This window comes from Rhinatrema bivittatum, chromosome 12 (assembly GCF_901001135.1).
Source record: "Rhinatrema bivittatum chromosome 12, aRhiBiv1.1, whole genome shotgun sequence".
NCBI classification, from domain to species: Eukaryota; Metazoa; Chordata; class Amphibia; order Gymnophiona; family Rhinatrematidae; genus Rhinatrema; species Rhinatrema bivittatum.
Window position 1 is genome coordinate 51,382,228 of NC_042626.1, and position 20,054 is coordinate 51,402,281.

Sequence of the window (20,054 nt, forward strand, 5' to 3'; positions counted from 1 at the left end):
TCCCAAAGTAAGAGATTACTTGTGGGTCCTAGGATCGATTACTTCCACTCTGGAGTTAGTGCCATGGGCCTTTGCTCATATGCGTCCTTTGCAATCAGCTTTGCTTTCCCGGTGGAACCCAGTCTCCGAGCAATTTCATCTGCCCCTTCCTCTCACAGATTCTGCAAGGTCCAGTCTAGATTAAGAACATAAGAAAATGCCATACTGGGTCAGACCAAGGGTCCATCAAGCCCAGCATCCTGTTTCCAACAGTGGCCAATCCAGGCCATAAGAACCTGGCAAGTACCCCAAAACTAAGTCTATTCCATGTAACCATTGCTAATGGCAGTGGCTATTCTCTAAGTGAACTTAATAGCAGGTAATGGACTTCTCCTCCAAGAACTTATCCAATCCTTTTTTTAAACACAGCTATACTAACTGCACGAACCACATTCTCTGGCAACAAATTCCAGAGTTTAATTGTGCGTTGAGTAAAAAAGAACTTTCTCCGATTAGTTTTAAATGTGCCCCATGCTAACTTCATGGAGTGTCCCCTAGTCTTTCTACTATCCGAAAGAGTAAATAACCGATTCACATCTACCCGTTCTAGACCTCTCATGATTTTAAACACCTCTATCATATCCCCCCTCAGTCGTCTCTTCTCCAAGCTGAAAAGTCCTAACCTCTTTAGTCTTTCCTCATAGGGGAGTTGTTCCATTCCCCTTATCATTTTGGTAGCCCTTCTCTGTACCTTCTCCATCGCAATTATATCTTTTTTGAGATGCGGCGACCAGAATTGTACACAGTATTCAAGGTGCGGTCTCACCATGGAGCGATACAGAGGCATTATGACATTTTCCGTTTTATTCATCATTCCTTTTCTAATAATTCCCAACATTCTGTTTGCTTTTTTGACTGCCGCAGCACACTGTTTGCTTGGACAACTTAACCCTTGGAGTTCCCTTGGTATTGCCCGGCTGGGGAGCAGTTTGGGGAAATCAGTGCAGGGACTATGGTCCCAGGAGGAAACTCAGTGGTCGATCAATCGTCTGGAGACCAGAGCATGGTGTCTTTAGTGTTACAAGTTTTCCTTCCACTCCTCCAGGGGAAGTCGGTCAGGGTTCTGTCTGACAATGCGACCACGGTGGCTTATATCAATGGCCAAGGAGGGACTAAGAGCCAAACAGTGGTGATAGAAGCTCAACAGTTGATAAGATGGGCGGAGCAGCATCTAGTCAGCATTGCGGCTTCTCACATAGCTGGCGTTGACAACGTTTACGCAGACTTTCTCAGTCGTCACAGTCTTGATCCCGGGGAGTGGGAGTTGGCCGAGGAGGCTTTTCGACTCATATGCGACATGTGGGGCACACCCAGCATGGATCTGATGGCGACATTCAAGAATGCCAAGGCCCCATGCTTATTTGGTCGCCGCAGGGAGACAGGAGCGGAAGGAGTAGATGCTCTGGTTCTTCCCTGGCTGACAAACGTCCTGCTGTATGTGTTTCCACCTTGGCCTCTGATCGGCAAAGTGCTCAGGCGATTAGAACTCCACCTGGCAGAGGTAATCCTTATAGCTCCAGAGTGGCCGAGACATCCAAGGTTTGCGGATCTGGTCAATCTAGCGGTGGCAGGGCCACTGCGGTTTCGGGATCTCCCAGACCTTCCACATCAAGGGCCCGTCTGTTTAGAAGAGGCGGATCGCTTTTGTCTAGCGGCATGGCTTTTTAGAGGCAGTGTCTGAAGCGCAAAGATTATTCTGACGCGGTAGTGGCTACACTTTTGAGATCTCATAAAACGTCCACCTCCCTGGCTTATGTCCGGGTGTGGAAAGTCTTTGAATCTTGGTGTGTGGAACGAGAGGTTGTTCCTACCCGGGCGTCTGTGTTGGATATTTTGTGTTTCCTACAAGCCGGACTATCCAAAGGTTTATCGTGTAGCTCCCTGAGAGTGCAGGTAGCAGCTCTTGGTTGTTTATGCGGTACAATACAGGGGGTAGTATTAGCTGCGCATCCAGATGTGGCTCGTTTCCTTCGGGGAGCAAAGCACCTATGTCCCCCGGTCAGACACCCTTGTCCTACCTGGAGCCTAAACTTGGTTCTCACAGCTCTGTGTGCTGTGCCCTTTGAGCCTCTTAAAGGCCATGTTAAAAGATCTCACTTTAAAGGTGATTTTTCTGGTGGCTGTTTCTTCTGCTCATAGGGTGTTGGAGCTTCAGGCGTTATCCTGCAGAGGACCCTTCTTAAGAATTTCTCATTCTGGAGTCTCCTTATGGATGGTTCCTTCCTTCCTTCCAAAGGTAGTTTCCTCTTCATTTGAATCAATCAGTGGAGCTCCCATCCTTTTTGGAAGTGGTCTGGTCAGATCTCTTTTCTAGGGACTTAAGGAAGTTGGATGTTTGCAGGGCTTTGCTGCGTTATCTGGACGTTACAAACCGTTTTCGTATGTCTGACCATCTTTTTGTGCTGTGGAGTGGTCCAAAAAGAGGTAATATGGCAACTAAGACTACGATAGTCCGCTGGCTGAAAGAGGCTATAAGTTCAGCGTATTTGCTGCGTGGTAGACCCCTACCGGTTGGACTTCATGCCCATTCTACCCATTCGCAGGCAGCGTCTTGGGCAGAGTGCCAACAAGTCTTGCCGCAAGAGATTTGCAGGGCAGCTACATGGAAGTCTTTACACACCTTTGCGAGGCATTACAGACTGGATGTCTAGGCCCCGGGTTCTGGGGGATTTGGAGAAGGTGTGCTCCGAGTGGGCCTATCTGGGTCCCACCCCAAGTAACAGAGCTCTGGTACATCCCAGGAGTCTGGACTGATTGGGTACATACAGGGAAAGGAAAATTGGTTCTTACCTGATAATTTTCGTTCCTGTAGTACCATGGATCAGTTCAGAGTCCCGCTCGCTTTATACATAGAGGTAACGGAGAGTCCGCTCGTTCAGCATTTGTTTATTTTGGATCTGCAGATCAATTTTGTTCACAGTGTTCAACGGGTTCTGTTCCCATTTGGGATTAGTGAGTCAGTTCACGACAGTGTTATTTGTATGTAGTTAATTTGGTTTTGAGCCATTCTGCTTTGATACTGAGTAATACTGACGGACTGTAGGTGGCACCTCAGGATATAGGGCAGAGTCTGTCAAAACTTCTCTGTCTCCATCTGCTGGAGGGGAGGCAAAACCCAGGAGTCTGGACTGATCCGTGGTACTACAGGAACGAAAATTATCACCGACGCCAAGCCAGATATTTGCGCAGTAACCGAAACATGGCTCAAGCCCTCAGATACAGCTTTAATAAACCAACTCCCTTCGCTGACCTATGACTTCTTCTCACTCCCGAGACTGAAAAAAAGAGGAGGTGGAATCCTTCTGGCTACCAAAAAAAGCCTTAACTTCACCCAACACCCATTCAGTTCTAATACAAAACTGGAAGTCTGTTTCTTCACATCACAACATCTTCAAATCCTTCTTGTCTACGCCCCCCCAGGGCTCCTAGAATCCGATGTCTCCCCCATCCTTGAAATCACCACTACGCTCATCAACCTGGATTCTCCAGCAATCATCTTAGGAGATTTCAATCTGCACATAGACAATCCTTCACCATCTAACAGCTGCGTAACCCTCCTCACAGCCCTGTCAGCAATGGGATTCCAACAATTAGTCAACGAACCCACACACAAAGCGGGTCACACTCTGGACTTGATTTTCATCAACAAAGGCATTACGACTACATCCAATTTGAAGAACAAAAAGGTTCCATGGTCGGATCACACTCTCATCTCTACCTCTTTCGCTCTGAAAGAAACCAACACTCCTAATATCCCCTCACCTTCATTCCAATACAGGAGGCGATGCTCCCCCGAAGACCTTAACAACCAGTTGGATTCACAGCTCCCTCTACTAGATCTCACCGACCCGAACACTGCCATTCGTTCCTGGAACAACATAACAGAAAATATAGCTAACAAGCTCTGCCCTTCAACTATAAAAAAATCTCACACCAATGCCTCCAACAGACAACCTTGGTTCACCAATGAACTTAGAAAACTAAAACAAAGCTTAAGAAAGAAAGAAGCGACTTGGCGTAAAACCCCTTGTGACATCACCATTTCTTCATACAAATCCACACTATACCAGTACAAAGCCCTCACCTCAAAATCAAAAAAAGATTATTTTGCATCTAAGATTCACAACCTGGTCTTTGATGCTAAAGCTCTCTTCGCTTATGTCTCCAGCCTCACTCAAACCATACCGCGAGAAATCCCCGGCGACATGGCACAGTCTAAAGCTGATGAACTAGCTCAGTTCTTCCAAAATAAAATCAATAATCTTTTAATTCAACTGCCTTCCAATACTGCTGACGCCCTCCCAACATATCAACACCCAACCTTCAAAAACTCCAGCCTAAACACTTTTGAGCCAGTCTCATCCACTGAGATACAAGCCATCTTGAGAAGAATGAAACCTTCGTCTCACCCTGCAGACCACATCCCCACCAAACTACTTCTATCTATTCCAGACACAATAACCACATCATTGACAAACATCATCAATTGCTCTCTAGCCCAAGGATTCTTCCCAGATGATCTCAAAATGGCTTCAATCTCACCACTCCTAAAGAAACCCAACCTTGACCCGAAGGACCCTAACAACTTCCGCCCCATAGCTAACCTTCCATTCATCGCCAAGATCATGGAAAAACTAGTCAACTCTCAACTTTCAAACTACATCGAAGACAACAATCTCCTCTTCGCCCCACAACACGGATTCCGAAAAAATCGAGGCACAGAATCCCTCCTGATATCTTTGACAGACCATATCCTACTGGGCCTTGACAAAGGAAACTCATTCCTACTGATCTTGCTAGACCTCTCTGCAGCGTTCGACACGGTCAACCACGCCATCCTCCTAAACCAGATGTCGTCCATAGGAATCAGCGGCACCGTCCTCTCCTGGTTTAAAACCTTTCTCAACAATAGAGGTTACAAAGTCAAACTCCAAAACAAGGAATCCTCTAGATTTGACTCTGCCATAGGAGTCCCACAAGGCTCGTCATTATCTCCGACTCTATTCAATATCTACCTTCTTCCTCTCTGCCAACTTCTCACCGACCTCAATCTAAAGTTTTTCCTATACGCAGACGATATTCAAATCATCATCCCTATCAAAGACACTTACTCTAATACTCTTGACTACTGGGAATCATGCCACCAAAAAATCAAACAACTACTCAACAGCCTACACCTCATCTTAAATTCCTCCAAGACTGAAATCCTACTCATCTCTCCTGAGAACAACACCTCCAACAGTACTCTTCCTACCAATCTGCCTACCACACAAGCTAGAGACCTAGGAGTAATAATAGACAACCGGCTAAACCTCAAGGCACACATCAACAAAACAACCAAAGACTGCTTCTATAAACTCCAGGTCCTGAAAAGGATAAGACCTCTTTTCCACGCTCAAGACTTTAGAACGATCATCCAAGCAGTCATTTTTTCGAAACTAGACTATTGCAATTCCCTATTGCTAGGTCTACCTTCATCCTACTCCAAACCTCTACAGATGGTTCAAAATTCAGCAGCCCGAATCTTGACAGGCGCAAGGAAAAGAGACCACATATCCCCCGTCCTGAAAGAGCTTCACTGGTTACCCGTATACTTCCGCATCATGTATAAAGCCATAACTATTACCTACAAAACTATACACCAACTCACCACCCTCGATCTTCAATTCCCTCTCCAAGCATATAATTCTACCAGACCTACCAGAGATGCTTACAGAGGCTCCCTCCAAGTTCCCCCAGCGAAAACGACCAGACACGTTACCATAAGAGATCGCGCCACCTCCACAGCTGGCCCTCTTCTGTGGAATTCCATTCCTACAGACCTCAGACAGGAGCCCTGCCTCCTAACTTTTAGGAAAAAACTTAAGACTTGGTTATTCAAGCAAGCTTTTCCGGACACAACCCAATGACACAATCCAATGACTCCTAAAACACCATGCCTCCTGTATATAACATTTATTTTGTATACTATACTTAAATTGTATATTATTTAACCATTTCTATTCTCTCCTATCTTCTTCCCTCTCCAAGTTAGGCTACCCTTGTTAAATGTAACTGTACCTTCGATCACCATAGTTCTAGTTTCCTATGTATATAATGCACTCCTGTTTTATGTAAACCAGCAAGATATGTTCTCATGATTGCCGGTATATAAAAATTCTAAATAAATAAATAAAAAATAAATAAATAAGACCCAATTTTCCTTTAGTCCAGTAAAAAGGTCTCACCTACAATTTGTTTACAGTTTTACTTGCACATGTCCTTCATGTGCTAAACCAGCATGCAACCATTTAAATATCTCCCCTAATGCTCAGACAAGCCAACAAGGGTAGTTGAAAGCAAACAGATATATCCATGACAGTCGTTACAGGAGAGGAAGGACAAATTGTAGAAGGCTGTTGGATGTTTTTGTTTACTGCTTTGGTTAGGATGTTTTTAAACTGCTCTACATAAAAGTACAGGGTATTGCAGATGAGAATGAATTTACTCAATCCCACATTTAAGAACTAATACCTCAAAGAGATAGTAACTCAGTAATATACCTGGACTTGACCAACATTACTCAAATAATGATTTTATTTATGAAATTGTAACCGAACTTTATTGGCACCTGTTAGAATGTACGATATCCTACATTTACTTACCTTAGTCTATGTGTCTATTTGTAAACCTTTGCGATGGTATATAACTTAGCGACGGTATAGAAAAGTTTTTAAATAAAATAAATAAATTATTAATTTCCCTCTTAGGAAACACTTGGAACACAGTCACATTCACTAAAGGAACCAGCATACTGTTTCCAACCTTCAGTCCTGGTATCAGTGCCGACATCTCCTTCTACTTTAAGACTACGTCTCCATCTGGAGTCTTCTTGGAGAATTCGGGACACAAATTTAGAAACTATATTCGAATTGAGCTTAACAGTAAGTTGTTGCAAGTTTATGCTGGGTTGTCACTATAGCAGTTCCAGGATTCAGTTTTAAATTAATTGAGATTCTTTTTTTTTTTTTTTTCCTTTTTTTGGGTGAGGAGGGGGTTGGGGACAGGGAAGGGAACACACAATTGAATCTATTGGCCAAATAATTGATATCCTTGGATTGGAAACTGTCCTTCGCTCTTTAGCAGGTTAAAATTGCCTGCAGCTTGAGGACCAGGATTTGCTGTTGAACTGGACAAGTGCTTAATGATGTTAAATGGTAAACCTTCTGTATATGTTTCATTTAAAAAAGAGAGTTCACCTAGTTTCCGCCCCCCCCCCCCCCCCCAAGTACCTTCTGGTTTCAGTAATCCCTCAGGATTGCCCAGAACATAACTGCACCTACAGAGAGAGTTAGATGCCCCTCCAAATTATACAGTAACTTTTGAAAAATATTTTCTTACTCACTCCCCCCCCCCCCCCCCCCGCCTGCACTTCAGAAGACCCCCTTGAACAGCTTCCCCTCTTGCCCCACTCTTGCTTTGGACCTGACTGTAATGCACATGGGCTTATGATACTGCTGATCTGCATGTTTTGCTGTGAATTTACATGTGTTGCCTATTTTAAAGAATCTGACAATATTCAGGAGCTAAGACTCCATGCAGGACCTGCCTTATGGAATTCCTTGCCAATCAAGCTATGTTGGAATAACGAGGATAAGCTTTTTCGTAAAGGATTGACAGCTTTAATGTTTCAGCAAGCATATTCATAATCAGCTTTGTCCTTTTTAGTCATGTTAGTTTGAAAATCTGTCTATTCGTTTGTTTCTGTATTGTATTTCTCTGGATTATTGCTTGTGTACTATGTACTCTGCTCAGCATGGTTTTCCAAATAAGCAGAATATAAGGATTTTAGATAAAACATCACTTCATTTTGTTTACATTAATTCTGCTTGGTAGCCTTCTGTATATTGAGATGGAGGGAGGAGGTGGAAAGGAGAAGACAGAGAGGAGTTTTCAGTAGAAAACATGAAGGAAGAAACATGACTGATGGGGATGGTTCACGATTGATTGTTCTGGTTTTTAGCAACGACGGATCTTGTTTTCGCCTACGACATTGGGAATGGACACGAGAACTTAACAGTGAGGTCTCCCATCCCCTTCAACGATGACGAGTGGCACCAGGTCAAAGCAGAAATCAACGTCAAGCTAGCCAGGCTGAAGGTTGACAAGCTTCCCTGGGTGACGAGGCCTTCCCCTCATCAGAATTACATCAACCTGCTATATGACAAGCCTCTGCATGTGGGTAGGTCAGTTTTGACTATGGCATGTGTTATAGGTGGAATAAAATTCCAGTTAAGTCCTTGGCAGATTTTTGTATGTGTCTATTATTTATTTATGTAGAAACATTTGAAAATTTCACTTTTTGTCAGGGATGGTCTAAAACGGATTACAGTCAGTTTAAGGATTGACAGTAATTAAGTCAGTCCCTGTAAATTTTCCTCCTCCTCCCCCCCCCCCCCCCACGTCCCTCTTTGATTGTTTAAACCCAAACTGCAACCGTTTTCCTTTAACATTTCACTGTCTGTTAACACTGTTAAATGATTAGTTATATGTAACACTGTTAAATGATTAGTTATATGTAACACTGTTAAATGATTAGTTATATGTAAAGCCTGTTGCTGAATTGAATGTTCTGCTGTAAACCGATCAGATGTTCCAAACGATGACCGATATATAAAAAACCCCACAAATAAATAAATAAATAATGGAAATGGAAGTATTGAATCGCACTGAATCCCATTGTAATAGAACAAAGTCTGAGGGCAGGGAAGCTTTCTTCTTCCTAATGAGCTAATTGAGGGGAAGCCTAGCTGAATACCCATGCTTTTGCTGTTTTTCGGGAAGTAAGGTGGTTTGGTTCCGGAGATGGGTATTGGAATTATGTGGCCTTACAAGTTCCTTACAAAGCATCCTCCTTAGATACTTTTCACTGGAGCAGTGTAAGAATTATCGCTGCCTGGGCAGACTCTTGTTTTCTCCAGGACAGAGCACCTGTACCATTTTCTTTTCTCTGTATATGCCCTGAAATGCCACAAACATAGGGCCTTATTTAAAAAAACCCAAAACTAAACAGGTTGGGCCTTTTTACCGCGTGGTGAAGGGCCTAATGCGGTAATAATACGAGGTATTTAAAATGCCTTGCATTATTCAGCCACTTGCACTGCGTGTATGATAAAGAGCTGATTAGCGTACAAATCAAATAATATGGCTTGCCTCAAAAACCACAAGCTGCAATTGAGTTGAAGCTAGCTACCTTCCCCTGGGAGCATGGAGATGCTACTCCTGTGGCCATGCCTTTAGCTGGGGCTGATCAGCCCCTTTAACTCTCCTTCCAAGGTGCATAAAAGACTCTGGATGTCTTCATAAACACCTATCCTATCCCCTCTACTGCCCCTGGATGTAAATAATAAAAATGTTTAAAAAAAAATACATATTTAAAGTTTTTGTTTTTTTAACCTCAGGGACAGAACCCCCCCCAGCCCCTCCCCTTTGATTTAAAAATCAGACCCCTGGAAGCCAGGCTCTCCACCTCATCCCCAACTCAACTGCTGGGCACCTTTCCTGCATTTACAATAGAAGCCCTAGATGGTGTAGTGGGAGCCCTCCTAGGCTTCGGGCTCAGTGGTGGCCATTTTTCAAGATGGTGCTCACTAGCTGGACCTTGCCTTTGCCGCTGTCATGTGATGGGGCCGGGGCTCCGAGCCTAAAGGGCACTCGGGACCCCCACTACATCTCTAGGACTCCCATTGTAAGTGAAAGGGTGGTTCAAAGGATAGGCTGAGGTGGGGGGGGGGGCCCCCCCACTTCTGGGGTCTTATTTTTAAGTCAAAGGGGAGGGGTTGGAGCGGGGCCTTTTTAAACTTCTGCTGCCTAAAGGGGCGGAGGAGGGAGTGGGACAGGGTCTATGGAGATTTCTGGGGTCTTTTATGCACCTTGGGGTGTTAATTGGGGCAGATCGGCCCCTTTAAGACATGGTGGCCCAGTAGACCCGGGTTGCTATTGTGCAACTTTTTGGGCCAAATAATGCTGTGGTATTTTACCAGCAGGGAAAATACTGCGAGATTCACAAAGTGGCAGTGCTGAGTTCTGCTGCTTTGTAAGTCCCTCTGGGGAAAATACCACAGCTTAGTAAATGACTCCCATAAGTTGCACCTGACATGTTTTTGCCTGAGTCCATGATTTCAGAATAATAATTTATGCAGGGTCAAATATGGAAGCGCTGTGCCCAAGTTAATTGACTCCCCTGTAAACTGCACTCCCTTGGCATGGCTGAAAGGCAGCACGTCATTCCACAGCGCACAGTACTTACCTTTTTTAGTTATGTTGAGAGGAGGGCATTCCGAGGGGGCGTGTTTAAGTCCGGGGAGGGGAGGAAAAGCGCAGTCGCGCAGACGGCGTTTTCAGTTCCTTGTGCCTTTACTTTTCCCTGCAAAATTCTACTCGCACAGGTTCCCTTTCAGAACTAGTGCAGAGCCCATGGGTAAAACGTATTGCACAGTCTTTGTTTCAAGGTGGACAGTTTGAGAGAATTTCCCCCATGGTGAATAGTGCTCATTATTAATGGGCAATTAAATTATTTAAATTGTGAAACGTTTCTGAAGGGGGGGTTTGCTGATTGTTTTTAGTGGCTAAATAGGAGACTCTTGCAAAAATGAGGTTTAAGTGGACCTACCACTGAATCTCTGTTTAAAAGCAATTGGCTAACGTTTTTATTGCTTGTGTGTATCCATTTAAAATCATCATGCAGGCTCTGCAGAGTACAAGCTGAGGCCCTTTCTCGGGTGCCTTCGAGGGCTGAGAATGAATGGGGTGACCCTAAACCTGGAAGGCCGGGTTAATGATACAGAGGGGATACTGCTGAACTGCACGGGTCACTGCCACAACCCACAACTGCCATGTCTTAATGGGGGCCGCTGCGTGGAGAGGTACAGCCACTACACCTGTGACTGCAATCTTACCGCCTTCGAGGGACCTTTCTGCACCAAAGGTAACTTCCCAGCGCTTGCCACGGCCGTGCTTGCCTGCAGAATATGATGACCATGGTGCACAAGTCCCTTGCTTTCTGCAGGCGTATAAATTGGTGTTCTCTGAACAAATCATGTGGTTTAGTGCTGGCTGCAAATCTTATGGCTAATTAGTTTGGCATTTTTTATTTTCTGTCTGTTTTTATGTTTTTATTAATGAATGTACTATTGTTACCTGCTTAGTAATTCTGGTAATGTGGGCTGTATGTTTTTAAAATAAATCAGAAGACATTTTCAAATATTCTAATTTTATAATAAAAGATAATGGGGGTTTTTTTTGGGGGGGGGTTGGTGGTGGGGGGGGTGGTGAACAAAAAATGTGGGCCTTACTTGCAGGAGGTTTTTCTCCATAACCACCGGATGAGGCAAAATCTGTTATAACCAAGACCCGAGTTTTGAATATTTTATAAATTTGTGTTTTACCCTCTAGGTCACATTAATCCTAGTCAAGAGATAGTGCCAAGATGTTTCATCTCATATGTCATTGTAATATAATGCTCAAGGTTCTTCAGGCATCACTACTTTGCAGTTGGGGAGAATTTCTCATGTGAGATCTTTTAAAATCCTAAACATAGGGTTAGTTTTTCAAAAGCTTACAGCCAACTAGTTTTGGGAGATAGTTGGCTAGACCGAGCTTTAGAGGATGTACACCTTCCCATATAGTGGCAATAGAGTATATGGGAAGGTGTGTATGTATGTCTGTGTGTATGTGTATATATATGTATATATATATATATATATATATATATATATGTGTTACATATATATATTTATTTATTTATTTAGAACTTTTATATACCGACATTCATGTGCAAACAGTACATATCATATCTGTTTACAGCGAAACAAGGGAAGCATAAAACGAAAGCCTTACATCAAACAAGGGTTACAGGAACTGGGATCAAATTTAACATATAAATACTATGGTCTTCCTGATATATAGCAGGCAAAAACTAGGAAAGATAATAAAATGTCATGAGGGAAACTACTCCTCAGTGACCAGGAGCTAATGGACTGAGGTAAAAGTGAGAAGCAAGACCTGTCTACGAGGTAGGGTCTGGTTTAGAGTTCAGAGAACTTGACTGAAAAAACTTGATGGAAAACGTGACTGAAAACTTGACAGAAGCAAGACCTGTCTGCGAGGTAAAGTCTGGTTAAAAGTTTGGAAAACTTGACTGAGAAAGATATTCCTGTTATAATGGGAAAGGCAGATGGATCCTATGAATTTACTGAAAAGCTTGAGAGAAGAGCCAGGTTTTGAGTCTTTTTTTTAAAGGTTGTCAAAGATTTTTCTTGCCGGAGGTCTGGCAGGAGAGCATTCCAATGCGAAGGACCAACTGTGGAAAGAGCTCGTTTCAATAAGGAGGATTTGATAGGTGGGGATACGGAATTTGATTGGAAGCCAGTGAAGGTTACGCAGAATGGGTGTAATGTGCTCTCTTTTGTTGGTCTTGGTTAAAATCCTCGCCGTAGCGTTCTGCAGCATCTGCAGGGGTTTGATTGTGTTGGCTGGTAGGCCGAGCAGAAGCGAATTGCAGTAATCTATTTTAGAAAAAATGATGGTTTGAAGAACAGAGCGGAAGTCTTGAAAGTGTAGAAGGGGGTCTCAGTCATTTTAGGACTTGTAGCTTTAAAAAATAGTCTTTTGTGGTGTTATTGACAAATTTTTTAAGTTTCAGTTGGTTGTCCATGATGACTCCGAGGTTTCTCACTTGGGCGGAGAAGATAGGTTGAATGGTGGGCTGATTGTTGGGGGCTGTTTTGGAGTCGTCCATGGAGATGAGGAGGAGTTCTGTCTTATTGGTGTTAAGGACTAAGTTGAGGCTTGTGAGAAGGTGGTTAATAGATTGAAGGCAGTTGTTCCAGAAACAGAGGGTTTTGTGGAGTGAGTCCTTAATCGGGATGAGTATTTGCACATCGTCGGTGTATATGTAGTGAGTTAATTTTAGATTTATTAGGAGCTGGCAGAGAGGGAGAAGGTAGATTTTGGGGAGAGAGAGGAACCTTGGGGTCTCCCATGGTTGAGCTAACAGGGTGGGATTCCTTGTTGTTGATTTTGACCTTGTAGAATCTGTTGCATAGGAAAGACTTGAACCAACTTAGTGCGGTGCCCTTGATGCCGATGTCCGCTAGTCGATCCATGAGGACTGAGTGATTCACCGTGTCGAAAGCAGCTGGTGGTGGATGCCTGGAATGCCCTTTCGGAGGAGGTGGTGAAGATCAAAGCTGTGAAGGATTTCAAAGAGGCGTGGGATAAACACTGTGGACTCATAAAGTCTAGAGGATGTGAATAAAGTGAAGAGGCATAGGGGCGGCTTGCGGGAATGAAGGCTACTACCCGGAGATTAATATCCTTATTCAATAAACATACACACTGTTAATGCAATGCCAACATTGCTCTATGCTTCAACAGCAAGAGGAAATGTGAAAAAAAGGATTTGCATCCACAAAAAAGCAGGGGAGTAGTTTGCTTGATATGGCGGTTACTACCCCAAACCAAATAAGCTTGATATTTCATTTTCAATGATATCAAGCATAGTTCTCTGCTTCAACGGCAGGGGGAATGATGAAAAGATGATTTATATTCGGACAACAACCAACAAGGACTGAATTGCACAGACTGGATAAACATGCGTGGGAGTAGCTTGCTATGACGGCGGTTACTGCCCCTAAACAATTAGCTAGATACTTTACTTAGATGCAGCTCTAGCACTGCTAACTACATTGATGGCGGGGGGTGGAAGGGAAATAGATCGATGACGGGGGTGGAAGGGAAATAGAACCAAAAAGTTACTTACAAGGGACAAGAGTAAAAGATAAGTATGGGGGGGAAAAAAAAAGTGTGAAAGCTTGCTGGGCAGACTGGATAGACCATTTAGTCGTCTTCTGCCGTTATTTCTATGTTTCTATGTTATGTTTTTATATAAATGTTGAAAGTACGCTTATATTTTCCATTTCACGTGCAGAAAAAGGGGTAGGCTAAGGGCATTCTGGGATGTGGTTCAGAAGTACTCGGTAGGTGCTATTTTTGTAAGATTTATGTGTATACATTACTGAACTTATTCCTACACTCTTACACCTGCTCATTGATTGGTGCAAGTGAAATCAGACTTGTCCTTAGTTTTTGGATGGGAGGTATGGATGAACTGTGGGGATTCAGGGTAAAATGTTATGGAGTCTAGGTGAAGTGGCAGAGATATCAGTGAACTGATTTCAAATAAGCACACGAGTATTTTCAAAACAGTATAGCACATACTTCATGATAACTTTTATTCTCACACGACAAGCAGGATGGTAGTCCTCACATATGGGTGACATCACAGGATGGAGCCCAATCACGGAACACTTTTGTCAAAGTTTCTAGAACTTTGACTGGCACCTACTGGGCATACCCAGAATGGCACTAACCCTGCAACCAGCAAGGGTCCCCCTTCATTCTTCTTTTTTCCGCGCAGCAGTAGCCACGTGGGTTAAGGAGCTCCACAGAGATTCCTGACAGGAATTTTCCTCACGGAATTGCTACTTAATTTACTACCCCACAGGGGTCCCCCTATTTAATTTTTACATCCGCTGTGGTCCGGTAAGTTTTTTTACCTGATTCCGGTCGATTCCAGTCGAGTTCGGCCCTCGCGGTCTACTGGCTGTCGACAGCACTGCAGCTAAATTTTTTCAGAGGCCATGGCGTCTGGGTTCCGTCGATGTGTGAGTGCAGTCCGGGCAATGTCTATTACCGACCATCACCAGGTATGTGAAATGTGTCTGGGTAGCGAGCATGATGTCCTTACCTGCACCAAATGTGCCTTTATGACACCTAAAGGTCGCAAGGCTAGAATGGAGAAAATGGAACTTCTCTTTCGGTCAAAAACCCCGACGCTGTCCATAGCATCGACGTCGACTGAGCCGACACGGTCTACGTCGCACCAGCATCTGGTTCTGGCTGGTGTCCGACCAGCATCGACGACTCCACGGCCATCGACATCCTCTGTTCCCCCTCAGGAAAAGGACTGAGGAGAGCGTCGAGAAAAGCATCGACACTGCAGGTCTCAGACTGTCGACGCAGGCAAGGCCTCGTCATCGTCTGAGCCGCCATCGAAGAAAGTCCGTCCAGAAAAGGCACCGTCCCTATCTGGTTCAGGGTCACCGAGGCAACCTTCACTGGGACCGGTGATAGGAGTCGCGATTCCACCTCCAACGGTGGTCCCTCTGGCTACGCCTACTCCTCCTCCGGCATCGGGGCTCCATGCTCCAGGTTTCCGGGAGGAACTGGATCAGATGATTCAGGAGGCCATCAACAGAGCGATGCAAGGCTTCAAGACTCCTTCAGTGCCGATGCTGGTACCGATGCCTGAGCTGGTAACCGACCCCATTCCTGCAGCGCTAACACTATTACTCACGAGGATGGACGCGCTGATCGCTACTTTTCCTCCAATGGATCTGATGACACCGATGGACCCGGTGCCCTCCTCTCTGATTCCTCTGTCATCGACAGAAGGAGAAACACATTCCTCCCTCCATCGGGAGTCCTTCCGATGCCTAGGCCATCAGTTTCACCGATTGCATCTTTTTTTCCATCTGTGCCACCGATCCGTTCATCAATGCCCTCTGTTCCACCATCGGTGCCACCGGTGACCCCCTTGATGCCTTCAGTGCCTTGCCCGGGACCTTCAGGGATACCAACTTTCCGTCCCTCTAAGGATACTGGGGTTGCTGGAGATGATCCCTACGATACCTCGACTGATGATTCATCCCAGGATACTGATGACTTACCATCACCACCCTCTCCTGCTGAAAGCAAGAAGCATTCCCCACCAGAGGACTTGTCCTTCATTAATTTTGTGAAGGAAATGTCTGAAGTGGTTCCCTTTCAACTTCAGACAGAACAAGATGATAGACATCAGATGATGGAGCTTCTTCAATTTTTAGATGCTCCTAAAGAAATCACATCTATTCCCATCCATGATGTCCTCCTGGATCTTCTGAAAAAAAATTGGGAACACCCTGGTTCCGTGGCACCAATAAATCGAAAGGCGGACACCACATACCTAGTCCAGTGAACTCCAGGTTTCCAGAAATCCCAATTGGATCACCATTCAGTGGTTGTTGAGTCATCCAAAAGAAAGCCCAAAGATCCAAGCCTCATTCTTCCTTTCCTCCAGGAAAGGAACAAAAATTCCTAGATGCTATAGGTCGGCGTACCTTTCAAGGGGCAATGCTTATATCCCGCATTACCTCTTACCAACTTTATATGACCCAGTACAACAGGGTCCTCTTTAAACAAATACAGGACTTTGCTGAACCCCTACCTCAGCAGTCTCAAGAACAGTTACATGCCCTTGCTCAAAAGGGTTTAGAAACGGGCAAACATGAAATAAGATCTGCCTATGACATTTTTGACACCGCTTCTAAGGTATCAGCAACAGCCACTTCTGCAAGGAGGTGGGCCTGGCTAAAGTCGTCGGACGTACGTCCTGAGGTCCAGGGCAGACTATCTGATTTGCCTTGCCTTGGAGATAATCTTTTTGGTGAGCAAATACAAAAGGCAGTGGCACAGCTCAAGGATCACCATGAGACTCTTCGCAAACTCTCCTTGTTGCCTTCTGAATATCCTGCTAAGCAAACATTAAAAAAGGAGCCCAAGAAATCCTTTTACCGCCAAAGGAAATCTTATCCTCCTCCGTCCAAAGGTTGCTCTACTAAGCCTTACCAGAAAGGCCAATCCAGACAACCTCGCAGGCAAAAGCCGCAAACAACTCCTCATCCAGGTCCAGTATCTGGTTTTTGACTCTTTTCTAGAGAGCAGCATCAGCCTCCACTAATGCATGTACCAGTGGGAGGTCAATTGTGCCACTTCAGTGACATCTGGCACACAGTCACCACAGACCAGTGGGTTCTAGCCATAATCACTCAAGGTTATCAATTCAACTTTCTTGCCATTTCACCGGACTCCCCATCTCAGCTGACGTGGGGAACATCCGACCACTCACCACTCCTGGAACAGGAGGTCTCCCTCCTCCTCCAGTCCAGAGCAATAGAACCAGTGCCTTAATCCCAACATGGCCTCTGATTCTATTCTTGGTACTTTCTAATCCCAAAAATGTTAGGTGGCATTCGCCTGATACTAGATCTTCGTGCCTTAAACAAGTACCTACAAAGAGAAAAGTTCAAGATGGTAACCTTGGGTTCCCTCCTTCCCCCTTGTAAAAAGGGGAGACTGGCTTTGCTCTCTAGACCTCCAGGACACTTACACACACATCTCAATAACTCCTCATCGCAAATTTCTGCAATTCCTTGTAGGCCCAAAGCACTACCAATACAGAGTGCTACCATTTGGCCTAGCATCTACACCACGAGTCTTCACCAAGTGCCTCGTAGTAGTAGTAGTAGCATTCCTCAGAACTCAAGGTGTCCACGTCTACCCCTATCTCGACGATTGGTTGATCAAGGCTCCCACCAGGCAAGCTGCTCTGACGTCCCTACGTTTCACTTTGCATACCCTGATCTCCCTAGGGTTTCTCATCAATTATCCAGAGTCCAGCTTGTTCCCATCACAAACCTTGTCATTCATAGGCGCAGACTTGGACACCTTCAAAGCAAAAGCATTCCTTCCTCGAACAAGCTCTCACCATCTCTTCTCTCGCCCATCAGCTGCAGTCCAGACAACGCTCAACTGCACATCACTTTCTAGTCCTGCTAGGACACATGGTGTCCTCAGTACATGTCACTCTCATGGCTCGTCTCGCCATGAGATTCATGCAGTGGACTCTCAGGTCACAGTGGATTCAGTCATCTCAACCACTGTCAGCTGTTGTCCACATCACTAACCCACTTCGCCTATCTCTGTCTTGGTGGAAATATCAGGCCAATCTCCTCCAAGGCCTTCCTTTCCAAGCTCCAGATCCTCAAATAACCCTTACAACAGATGCCTCCAACCTAGGCTGGGGAGCATATGTTGCCAATCTACAAATTCAAGGGTCCTGGTCTCCAGAGGAAGCCAAACACCAAATCAATTTCCTGGAGCTACGAGCAATCAGATATGCTCTCAGTGTTTCAGGATCGCCTTTCCAATCAGGTCATCCTGATTGAGACAGACAACCAGGTGGCCATGTGGTACATCAACAAACAAGGAGGAACAGGCTCCCACCTCCTGTGTCAGGAAGCTGCACAGATATGGACGGAGGCCCTCTCCCACTCGATGTACCTCAAGGCCACCTACTTGCCGGGAGTGGACAATGTGTTGGCAGACAAGCTGAGTCGCACCTTTCAGCCGTACGAGTGGTCCCTCAACCCCACAGTAGCAGACTCAATATTCCAACGTTGGGGTTATCCCCACATAGACCTCTTTGCGTCACCTCAAAACCACAAAGTAGAGAACTTTTGCTCTTTCACTCACAGCCAACACTCACTACCAAGAGATGCGTTCTCCCTCTCATGGGCAACCGGTCTCCTATATGCTTTCCCTCCACTTCCACTTCTCTCGAAGACTCTCGTGAAGCTATGTCAGGACAAGGGAAGCATGATTCTGATAGCACCTCACTGGCCACGCCAAGTGTGGTTTCCGATTCTTCAGGACCTTTCCATTCATAGGCACATTCCCCTGGGGAAGGACCCGCTTCTGATCACTCAGAACGAAGGGTGCCTACACCACCCCAATCTTCAGGCCTTGTGCCTGACTGCCTGGATGTTGAAAGGTTAATTCTTCAGCCTCTCAATCTTTCGGAGCCAGTTTCCCGTGTCCTGATTGCTTCCTGGAAGCCTTCCATGAGAAAATCTTATCTTTACAAATGGAACAGGTTTAAATCATGGTGTTCCTCTCAGTCCCTTGATCCTTTTACCTGTTCCACCACGAAGTTTCTAGACTATCTCTGGCACTTGTCAGAATTAGGTCTTAAAACTTCTTCCATCAGAATGCATGTCCGTGCGGTAGTGGCCTTCCATAAAGGTGTTGGGGATGTTCCTATTTCAGTACAACCCATTGTAACACATTTTTTGAAGGGCTTGCTCCACCTCGAGCCTCCACTGCGCCCTCCGGCCCCTTCTTGGGACCTCAATCTGGTTTTGGATCGGCTCATGAAATCACCATTCGAGCCTCTCCAATCCTGTGATCTTCGCTATCTCACATGGAAAGTGATTTTTCTTTTGGCAATCACATCCGCTCACAGAGTTAGTGAGTTACAGGCCCTAGTTACCTATCCGCCTTACACTAAACTTCTGCAGGACCGGGCAGTACTCCGCACTCACCCTAAGTTCTTGCCTAAGGTAGTATTGGAGTTTCACATTAATCAATCCATTATACTACCCACCTTCTTTCCCAGGCCCCATTCCAATCCAGGAGAACAGGCACTGCATATCCTTGACTGTAAACGGGCTCTAGCTTTTTACCTAGACCATACAACTGCCCACAGGCAAAGCACTCAACTGTTTGTTTCTTTCCATTCCACCAGATTGGGTCAACCTGTGGGTAAGCAGACTCTCTCTCCTCCTGGTTGGCGGACTGCATATCCTTTTCCTTTCAGCAAGCAGGCATTCCACTTCAAGACCGTGTGAAAGCACACTGTCAGGGCCATGGCAACTTCAGTAGTGCACCTATGCTCTGTGCCGCTTCCTGATATTTGTAGGGCTGCTACCTGGAGTTCTCTCCATACCTTTACAGCCCATTAATTGTTTAGACAAGGCTGGAAGACAAGATTCCATCTTCGGCCAGTCTGTCTTGTGCAACCTTTTTGCAACTTGATGTACAAACACCCTTCCGCCTGCCCGTTGGGGTTCAGGATGCCCTCTATCAAATTCCACCCCAGTTGTTGTGCCTGTTGCACGTCTTTGGGTACATTTGGTGCATTTCTCGGGTATCCTCAGCTCGGTATTCACCCATATGTGAGGACTACCATCCTACTTGCCTGTGAGAAAGCAAGAATTGCTTACCTGTAACAGGTGTTCTCACAGGACAGCAGGATGTTAGTCCTCACGAAACCCGCCCGCCACCCTGCGGTGTTGGGTTCATTACGTTTTGTTATT

General features: G+C 45.2%; 1 protein-coding gene across 1 annotated transcript in view; it reads left to right on the top strand.

Moving 5' to 3' along the window:
- CNTNAP1 (contactin associated protein 1) overlaps nt 1-20,054 on the top strand; it is a 166,281-nt gene that overhangs the window by 98,814 nt on the left and 47,413 nt on the right. Inside the window, exons 16-18 of the mRNA XM_029573972.1 lie at nt 6,789-6,962; nt 8,042-8,260; nt 10,766-11,005. Of these exons, the coding sequence (XP_029429832.1) occupies nt 6,789-6,962; nt 8,042-8,260; nt 10,766-11,005 (633 nt within the window). The remainder of the gene's footprint in view (nt 1-6,788; nt 6,963-8,041; nt 8,261-10,765; nt 11,006-20,054) is intronic.